The 10381-nt window shown below is 49.3% G+C and overlaps 1 protein-coding gene across 4 annotated transcripts in view; it reads right to left on the minus strand.

Annotated features, from left to right (window-relative positions):
- The window catches only part of UNC45B (unc-45 myosin chaperone B), a 28500-nt gene extending 21129 nt beyond the window's left edge, over positions 1 to 7371 (minus strand). Inside the window, exons 1-7 of one of the 4 annotated variants that reach the window (XM_025440177.3) lie at positions 7255 to 7371; positions 6464 to 6631; positions 5921 to 5957; positions 4366 to 4541; positions 3067 to 3156; positions 1092 to 1259; positions 475 to 643 (exon numbers count right to left, since the gene is read on the minus strand). In XM_025440177.3, coding sequence (XP_025295962.1) covers positions 475 to 643; positions 1092 to 1259; positions 3067 to 3156; positions 4366 to 4541; positions 5921 to 5957; positions 6464 to 6631 — 808 coding nt within the window. In that variant the 5' untranslated portion in view covers positions 7255 to 7371. Of the gene's footprint in view, positions 1 to 474; positions 644 to 1091; positions 1260 to 3066; positions 3157 to 4365; positions 4542 to 5920; positions 5958 to 6463; positions 6726 to 6910; positions 7143 to 7254 lie in introns of those variants that run through there. The other 3 variants (XM_049114220.1, XM_049114219.1, XM_049114221.1) reach the window with 3 other exon arrangements.
- Between the last annotated feature and the right edge of the window lie 3010 nt (positions 7372 to 10381).

Raw genomic sequence — 10381 nt, forward strand, 5'->3', positions numbered from 1 at the left:
ACCATCCATCTCCAGAACGTTTTTGTCCTATAAAAACTAAAACTAAACAACTCATTTCCTCCTCTCCTAGCCTGGTGACCACCATCCTAATTTTTGTCTCTATGATTTAGATTACTCTAGATACCTTGTAGGAGTGGAGCCAAACAGTACTTATGCCTTTGTCACTGGCTTATTGCACTCAAGGTTCATCCATGTAGTAGCAGATGTCAGGATGTCCTTCCTTTTTAAGGCTGAATAATATTCCATTGTGTGTATATGCCATATTGTATTTATCCATTCAACCACGCATGGACACTAGAGTTGCTTCCCACTTTTAAGCTATTGAAGATGCTGCTGCTCTATTACTTTTATAATTAGAAAATAAATATAAAATAAACCAGGCCACCTCCACATACAGGGAATGAGCTATCTGAGGTGGCACCTGACTCTCCTCGGCCCTCACCCCTTTGAAAAACACTGAAGAATGTCTCCTACCTAGAACCAGGGCTTCTTCCTTCCCTCGATGTTCTTGTTTGTCCTCCCCTGACAGAGAATCAATGACGGCCTGGAGCAGGTTGCAGACGGCCAGAGACATCTCCTCGTTCTCCACTGCCATGAGGCTACATATTCTGTCTATCCGGACTGCATGGAGAATCACTGTGGCCTAAACCCACAGCAAGACCCACAGTCAGCTGCCTGCACCTCTCTTCCAGCTGTCGTGCAGGTTAGGAAGTGGGTGACAACCAGCCCCATCCTCCCTCTCCAGCAGGGAAATACGCCCAGGCAGCCAGTGCCTCCTGGGCCTCTGGTCTGGGAAGGCCCTTGACACTAGCCATGCCTCTTTAAACTCTTTCCAGTTAAAAGCTGGGCTGTCCAATATAGGAACCATTTGCCATATGGGGCCACTGAGGACTTGCAGTGTGGTGAGTCCCACATTGTGGTGTGCTTAAGGTGTAAAATACACACTGGGTTTGGAAGATTTATATGATAAAATGCAAACTATCACAGCTTTTGCATTCAGCAAAGGACAGTTTAGACTTTGTATTAGGGTCTACTTATGCCACCTGCTCCCTGCCCACGTGTCACCCTCAGCCCGACACCCAGGCCCTCACCCGAGCTCGGTGGCCACTACACATGCCCGACAGAGTCCGCACAGCAGCTAGCACCAGCTCAGGCCTCTTGGTGTCCACAAGCTGCAGCAGCAGGGCCACTCCATTGTTTTGGAAGATCCTCTCAGCCCCTGCTTCTTCTCGCCCTAGGACGATGAGGTTGTTGGCGGCCTGGAGAGGGAGGATACAACAAGGGTCATGGAGGAGGCATGGCTGCCAAGGTCTTGGCCGGGGGCCAGGGCAGGGGCTGGCGTAAGGACTGGATTTTCAAAACATCTTTATACTAGATTCTTTCCCTATAGTCCTACTCCTGGAAATGTGGCCCAAAAACATGAATATGGTTTTGGCATTTGGGGTTTGTTTATTTATTTATCTGTTCAGGGCAATCTGAAGTTACAGGGGTTCTCAGGAAGGTGGAAAATGGTAGGCAGAGAGAGCAAGAGATGGGTCTTGAAGGTCCTGGGTATGAGTACTGATTCTGCTACACGCTAGCTGTATGACCTCAGGCAAGTCATGGCAGCTCTCTGCATCCCAGATTCCAAAATTAGGCAGTTAAGCTAGAAAGTTCTCCAATGTCGGGACGCCTGGGTGGCTCAGTGGTTGAGCATCTGCCTTTGGCGCAGGGCGTAGTCCCCAGGTCCTGGGATGGAGTCCCGCATCCCAGGGGGAGCCTGCTTCTCCCAGAGGGAGCCTGCTTCTCCCTCTCCCTATGTCTCTGCCTCTTTGTGTGTCTCATGAATAAATAAGTAAAAATCTAAAAAAAAAAAAAAAAAAGTTCCCCAATGTCTTCCCACCCTAAAGCCTTAAGGATACATATGCCCTAAATGGCTCCAGATCAGGAGAGGAGGTCTCAGCAGAACCTGAAAAGCTGGGGTTGGGGGAAAAAAACTCATGAGGCAAGAGAAGGAGAAAGTCAACAAATAAAGAAGGAATGATGCTGGAGGAGGCTGATGAGAAAATCCCAGGCAAGTACCACCAGAACCATTATCACTCTACCGGTCAAGGGCTTTGTACTTGTCCAGGTGCAGTTATCAATAACAACTTCTTATGTCCTCACAACAGTTTGTTATAAAAGGTATTTGCGTATTGTATGGTTTACTGACCATAAAACTAACAAAAATTCCCCAGGCATCTCCTGTGAAGAAAAACAGAAGGGAACATTTGAAAAAAGAAAGAAAAAGGACAACAAATTTGGTTAAGAGTGTGGTATTATTGGCAGCTCCGGTGGCTCAGTGGTTTAGCGCCACCCTCAGCCCAGGGCGTGATCCTGGAGACCCAGGATGGAGTCCCAGGGGCTCCCTGCATGGAGCCTGCTTCTCCCTCTCCTTCTGCCTGTGTCTCTGCCTCTCTCTCTCCATGTGTCTCTCATGAGTAAATAAATAAAATCTTAAAAAAAAAAAAAGAGGGTGGTATTATGACCAAATATTTTCATATTTCAGGATGAAGTTTTGTGATATTTTATAATGAAATGGAATATATCTTAAAAAGCCATTTTTAACCTTCTCAGGGTAGAAACGACAGTATGGCAAGTGAGGCACTTGCCTTGGGTGCAAAATTTACAGGGACACCGAAAACCTCAGCAATCAAGATAAATAATATCTAATGCAATATTTTAAAATATCAAAATCAATGCAATGCAAAAAAAGAAAAAATGCATGATGAACAAAATATCAAAAATTTAAGTAAAGACTCCGATCCTGCTGCATGACTCTCTCCTCATTGGTCTCACTCTAGTCCTGGCCCTTATAGCCAGGATTAGGGTATTTTCCAAAGTGCATAACCTCTGGCCTCCTTGTGTTCATTTTCTCCAAGGGGTTGCCCTCCTCCCCCTCCCGCAGGCAGTGGACGGGGGAGGTTGAGGAGTTAGGAGGACTGTCTCTGTCCAGAGATAGGGGCAGGGCCTGCAGCGCAAGTACAAATATGGGGGTGGGTGTCCCGAGTCCGCCCTCTGCTGGCCAGCCCGTTGCCCAGCACTCACCTTCTCCAGCTTGTCAGCATCACTGCTTTCATCCAGGAGGATCTCGAACATCTTCTGTACCCTGGAGTCTGTGGAAAACTGCACACGGAGCTGAGGAGAGAGGAGGGAGTGGGGAAGGAGGCAGGCAGGGTCCGCATTTCAGGCGGCTTAGCAAATATTAGGGTATCTCCTCGGGGCCCCAACACTGTCACTCATTCATTCCACAAACATTTACTGAACAGCTGTTACGCGTCAGTCACTCTTGCAGATGCTGCGGACAGAATGGTGAACAAAATCAAGTCCTTGCCCCACAAGGCTTATAGTCTACTTAAGTTCGCTATCCCATTTGGTCATCACAGGTCTTGGAAGGCTATAGATTATCACCCCAATTTTGCAGTCTAGTTAATAATTAGCTGTTACATACTTAAACACCGGCTAAAACAGGATTAGGTGTCTAGGACCAGAAGCCTAAAGCAATTCTCAACTTTACACAGATTAAAACCATTATGTTTGGATATCTCATCCCTCATCCCCTCAACCCCAACCCCAGTGCTCTGAATCTACCATAAAATGACCTAACTTATCATCACACACTGCCCCTCCCACCCACCCCCAATTTGCCAGCTCCTCTGTACTTCCCACTACTTTGTTCTGCTGGTCTATGGTCCTGCCTATTTCCATCCTGGGTTCATTTCCTCCTAGGGGGTCTCTCATTTGCCACCCCTTCTTGGATCACTCCTCCGTTTGTTTACACAGCCCTGGAGTCTACACTCTGGACAGTGTGCTGTTGTCCCACCATGGGGCTGCCCCAGGCACAGAGAAGTTACTGAGACTCGGAGTAAGGAGCTTAGTGATCACCTACCCTCCTGCTCTTGCAGAAAGGGAACTGACACCCTAAGGGATTCCTTAGAAAACTGGTACCTAAGCCAGGACTAGGATGCAGGATACCTCTGATCCAAGTTCTCTCCACCCCACTCCATTTGCAATACCCTCTCCTCAATGCTGCCTCTGCTCTCCTAGAAAGAAAGGAAGGTCATGTTGCATACATACAAGGTTGTTTTTTTTTAAGCCTCCATCTGAAATTTAAGAGACCCATGTTCTAGCTCTGGCTAGCTTGTGCCCTTCAACAAGCATCTCTGATCATTCAAAGATGGGCACATCTGCCTGGCTATTTTATGGTGCCACCCTGTGTCATGTGTTCATTCCATCCAAGAGTGTGGAGGAAGTGTTAGACCTCCCCTGGTGTCCTGCTTCCCTAACTTGTCCCCAGTAGGGGTGGGGGGAGGCAGACTGAGGCTTGTGGGAAGGGGTCCAGCTCACCTTCTCTTGGATGCTGGTGTTGAGCCTCCTCAGCGTCTCCTGGAAGTTTTGGTTCCGTGGCTCAAGGGTAGCACAGCGCTGCACATCCTTGAAGGCCTGATCCAACTTTCCCAGGTGCTCCAGTGCCTGGCATCGCCGATACAGAGCCTTGATGTCCGAGGAGTTGATGTCAATAGCTAACGAGGGGAGGCAGGGCCTCAGGGGCCTGGGCTGCAGACCACTTTCCTCCCGTCCCTGTCCCTGCCCCTGCCCCCAATTCCAGGGCTTCTCTATCTTCAGTGGAAATTATCCACCAATGTAGACTATCTGGCCCAAGGCTCTTCTTTGTCAGGGAGGCAGTAAGAATCATAGCCTCAAGGTTGGAAGGGAACTTAAGGGTCATCTCATCTAGAGCCTGATGCTTCAGTTTCTGCTACATCATTATCTCAGCCAAGTGCTCATCCAAAGGGGACTTCATACCTCCAGCAGAAGGAGGGAGCTCCCTCCTTCTTTTTTTTTTTTTTAATTTTTATTTATTTATGATAGTCACACAGAGAGAGAGAGAGAGAGAGAGAGAGAGAAGCAGAGACACAGGCAGAGGGAGAAGCAGGCTCCATGCATCAGGGACCCCGACGTGGGATTCGATCCCTGGTCTCCAGGATCGCGCCCTGGGCCAAAGGCAGGTGCTAAACCACTGCGCCACCCAGGGATCCCGAGCTCCCTCCTTCTCAAGGCAGCCAAGCAGCTTCATCAAGACAACCCTTCCCCCTTCCCTCTGTAACTTTGTCCTTTTATCCTAAATTCAGCCCTGGAACCCCAGAGATGAAATCCAATCCTTCTTCCTTGTGACAGTCTTTTAGATATTTGAAGACAGCTTAGGTATTTGAAAGCAGCTCTCTATCCCACCTGGGAATTGCCTTCCACGAGCTAAATATTGCCACTTCCTCAACCCACTTTTCACAGGATGTATTTTCAGCTGGTTCCCTCCCTTCTGAACTCACTTCAGACTACCTCGGTTTCTCCTTAAAAATAGTAATCAGAGCAGAACCCAACACCTGCAGCCAAGAGAAGTTTTCTCATTTTGATGATGGACCTAAGCCAACATTTCCTAAAGTTTAAGTCTAAGGTGAAGTTAAAGTTAAGTTTAAAGGTTTTTGTGGTTGTTGTTAATGTTAATGTTCACTTCTCCCTAGTCCCTGTGGAATGGGCTACTGCCCCCCTCCTCCCCTTAGGGAGCCCAACCCCACAGAGTGGACTGGGCTGATGCTCTGGTCCTGGGAGTTGCAGGAGGAGCACATCCTAATTTACAACGGAAGAGGGTGTATCTTTACCATGACATAAGGATTTTTGGAAACATCTTTTCACAAAAGAATCTCCCTCGACTTACAATTTAATACATAAAGCAAGTTGCAAAAATGCTATCTAGGGATGGCTGCTCTGGACACCGGAAGCCCTGCCTACAACGCCTAGGATGGCATTTACACAATCTGTAATTCCTTCAATTGACAAAGAGCCTTTTAGACAAAACAGGGATGCTGGGGTGGGGGTGGGGAGAGCCTGGGGGAGGGGCACTCACCTCTTGAGGCATCTGAAGCCGCCTGAACGTAGCTCTCCTGAGGAAGGGAGATGAAGTAGGAGCCAGGGTCAAAGTGGGCCCAGGCAGAGACAGCCAGAGAAGGTTTGGTGGGGAGCTGCCGGCTCTCAAGGGCCCAAGGGCGGGCCCCTCGCTGGGCATGGAAGAGTGGATGAGCTCCGGCATTAGGCAAATGCTTGGGTTTGAACCCAGGCTCCCTGCTAATTACCCAGGAGATCTTGGCAAGTTACTGAGCCCTTTGAGCCCTGAGCTTGTCATCTGCGATAGGGGCATGAAACAGCAGCTAACTGGGCTGTGAGTAAGATGCTGCGAAATAACATCTAAACAGCCCGGGCATGTTGCCAGTGCCCATTAGGCTGACTCCCAACTGAAGGAGTTTCTGTCTCCCAGAAGAGTGGGTCAGGCAGGAGTGGGGTTCAGGAGTCAAGGTTGGAACAATGATGAGGCCCATCAGGATGGGGGGCTGCCTCCACACCCCTGCCTCCCAGTCCTGGCCCTCAGCTTCCCGCCCTGCCCGCTCCAGACCGTTTTCAGGCCACAGGCTGCCCGGTTCCTATAGAGCGTGGCCAGCAGGGCCTTATCCTTGGTCAGCTTCAGGGCCTGGCTGTAGCTCTTCGTTGCAGCCTTGTAGTCCTGGAGCTGGAAATGCCGATTCCCTTCCTCCTTCAGCTGCACGGCTTCTGCCTCTGCCATCTGTCAGGACAGGAGCAGCTCTGTCTGGCCAGTCCCTCACTCCAGACCTAGGGCTGGACTCCTGGCCTAAGGTCTGGAGCTCCAGGGTCTCCTCCTACCGAGATGGAAGGTGAAAGTTCTGCGTGGAAAGGACCCACCACCAACACTCCCAAACCCATTACCCAGAAGGACTTTATAGCATTTGCTTGGAGAATAGCATGATTGAGGTAGTCTTAAGAGTCCCTGTGCCTCCCTCTCTGTCCCTCCCAGCTGGACAGGTGAAGCCACCATGCCGAAGACCTGGATTCTCACTGCCAGCCTTAAAAGTTTTTCTCCATGCAGGCGGGGTGGGGGGCTTCTCCCTCCTGGGTCTGAGGAATCCTCCTGGGGGGCTCACTTTCTTAGAGGACAGTGCTCCTGGTCTATCCTCCTGTGATGCTGCTCTGCGGAGCTCCCCTGTGAACACCCGGACACCAAGCCTTAGTCTACCCCCTCCCCCACCCAAGAGGCTTTATCATCCCTGCCAGTGGCTCCAGACCATATTTGGCCACAGGGGCAGGTGGCCCTGGAGTCTGTCATTGATACTCACGGCCCTCCTCCTCCCCAGACTGGACAGTCATTACCACGTGGAAGCGCTGACTAACCTCTGCCCCAGCGTCCTGTTCAGGGGCAGTCTTGGACTCAGGCCCTCATACCACAAAGAGTGAGAGAAAGATCCAGAAAGGAGGGAGGACCTGCACCCCCGCAAGGCACAGCTATAATGCCCCTTCTCCCCTTCCACCCCAGATAAACAACCTCTTCTCTCCCCCCAACCCCTGCTATTTTAGGAGCAAAGTGACAGCTGAGGGGCTGGCAGACTTAGACAGAGCAGCTGCCCAGGTCCAGGACCAACTGGAGACTTCCAGAAATGCCTTTCCGGAGGGAGGAGGGTTGGAAAAAGGGAGAAGAGTTCCTTCCCCTCTTCCACTTGCCCACATGTCCCCTACCCTTATGGCACTCACTGTTGAAAAGGTCCTTCCTTTTCACAAAGACCAAGGGGCTTGCAAGCTCAGTTTAGTGTAAGCAGGTGCTTTGTTTCAGTGTGTATGCCTTCTGCATCTACCATCTATGTGGAGTGGATGCATTAAGCCTGCCTTCCCCATGCAACTGGGAGCTCCCTGAGGATGAGCTCTGCATATCACCCACTGGGCTATAGTCTTGTCCTTGGGCAAGAGCTCCCTGAGGATGAGCTCTGCATATCCCCCACGGGCTATAGTCTTGTCCTTGGGCAAGAGCTGGGTCAGTCCCTGAATTCCCGGAGCCCAAGGACTTGTACCCTCATCTGCATGGGGATTCCCCTGGGACAACCTGAGCCTCCCACATCAGAAGGAGGTCTTCCTGGGGGCGCCTGGGTGGTTCATTCAGTTAAGTGTCTGTCTTCGGCTCAGGTCACGATTCCAGGGTCCCGGGATGGAGACCTGAGCGGGGCTCTGCTCAGTGGGGAGTCTCCTCCCTCTCCCTCTGCTTTTCCTCCTTGCTTGTGCTTTCTCTCTGAGATAAGTAAATAAAATTAAAATAAAAAGAAGGGGGTCTTCCAAGGACAAAAACTATTTCCACCACCAGAACACGTCTTCCCTAGGGAAGGACTTATTTCTCCCCGTCTGACTGAGGGTTCCTGAGTCTTATTTGATGTTGGAGTCCTTCCAACGTCTCCAAGCCTGGGTTGTGAGCTCCCTCCCAGAGGGCAAGGACAACATCTCATGCAGTTTGACCTTCCCTGACTCAGAACACAGCAGTCAGTGCCCAGTGCGGGTTTCCTCAATTAATTAATGGATGGATGAATAGTGTCTCCATGCTAATGTTCTTCACTTACCCCCATTCCACTCCCTTCCCCGCAAATGTGAAGGCAAGGATTTGTGTCTATTTTGTTCACTTACATATTTCAAGTGACTATCACAGTGTTACATAGCAGGGACTCAACAATATTCACTGAACGAATGGATGAGATAATTCCATGGATCTGTGATTTCTCTCTCTTTTTTTAAGATTTTATTTATTTATTCATGAGAGACACACAGAGAGAGTGAGAGGCAGAGACATAGGCAGAAAGAAAAGCAGGCTCCACGCAGGGAGCTTGATGTGGGACTCCATCCTGGGATTCCAGAATCACGCCCTTGGGCCAACGGTAGGAGCTAAAATGTTGAGCCACCCAGGTGTCCCTGGATCTGTGATTTCTAAATACGAAGAATACCAGGATATTTTGAAAACACATAATAGGGAAACATGGCATTGTTTCAGAGAAGGTTTCTTGAGTAAATGATTAAATGAGTTAATACATATAGAGTTCCTAGAACAATGTCTGACAGACACTTGCTGAATGCACACACACATATTTCAGGCAAGACCTGAAGAATAAGGAATTGTTCCTGTATTTGTCTGCTCAGGCTACTGTAACAAACTGCCGCAGGCAGGATGGCTTGAATAAATGAAATGTATTTTTTTACAGTTCTGGAGTTTAAAAGTTTAAGATCAAGGTGCCATCAACTTTGGTTTCTGACCAAAGGGAGGCTTCTCTTCCTGGCTTGTAGATGGCCACCTTTTCATTGTCTTCACATGGCCTCTTTTCTGTGTGAGAAGGAGGCATGGGGCAGAGAAAGAAAGAGACAAAGAAGGAGAGATATCTGGTATCTCTTTGTTACTCCCATATAGGCTCTGTCTCCAAATACAGTCACCCTGGAGGTTAGGGCTTCAACTTATGAATTGGGGGTAGGGGTGGGAAGAGGGACACAATTCAATCCATAAGAATTCCAGACAGGTAAATCTGCAAGGACAAAAGCACTGACACAAGAAGGGTCATGCTTTGGAAGAACTAAGATAAAGCTGGAAGAATTGATCTTAGAGAGGAGTAGCTAGAGAGGTACGTAAGGCTGAGTGGACCATTATAAGCAGTTTGAATTTTGTTCTGTTTATAATGGGAGCCACTGTAGGACTTTAGGGTGAAGAATGACATACCAGATCTTTGGTTTGAAAACAGCACCCTGGTTGCACTGTGAAGGACGCATGGGAAGAGGCAAGAGTGGAAACAGGGAGGCAAGTCAAGAGGCTGTTGTAGGCAACCATGGTGACTCAGACCAGAGTGTGAGAGAGGAGGTGGAGAGAACACTCACCACAGGTTAAGGAGGCCAGATTGACAGACCTTGAAACTGCCGGGATGTGGGGAGGGCTGCCAAGGAAGATCCCAGGTTTCTGGTAAGAGCTCTCATGTTAGGTGGTCTCTGCTTCAGTTCTTCATCTGTAACGTGGGGACAGTAGGGCTTTTGTGAGGGTTAAATGAGTTACATGTGTAAAGCACCTAGAACAATGCCTGACAGGTTGCTATCATTCTCATCATTGTTGTTATTACTTTACAGTGTTGAAAACTGTAGACACTTTTTGCTTTTGTACTCAAGAATTATGAATTGATTTGATCCATTAAAAAAAGAATAACATGGGACGCCCGGGTGGCTCAGCAGTTGAGCGTGGGCCTGCAGCCCAGGGCCTGATCCTGGAGTCCTGGGATCCAGTCCCCCAACAGGCTCCCTGCATGGAGCCTGCTTCTCCCTCTGCCTGTGTCTCTGCCTCTCTCTCTCTCTCTCTGTATGTCTCTCATGAATAAATAAATAAAATCTTAAAAAAAAAAAAAAAAAGGCACCTGGATGGCTCAGTGGTTGAGCATCTGCCTTTGGCTCCAGTTGTGATCCTACAGTCCTGGGATCCAGTCCCCCAACAGGCTCCCTGCAGGGAGCCTGCTTC

The sequence above is a fragment of the Canis lupus genome, chromosome 9, assembly GCF_003254725.2.
Source record: "Canis lupus dingo isolate Sandy chromosome 9, ASM325472v2, whole genome shotgun sequence".
In the NCBI taxonomy this organism is placed as follows: domain Eukaryota; kingdom Metazoa; phylum Chordata; class Mammalia; order Carnivora; family Canidae; genus Canis; species Canis lupus.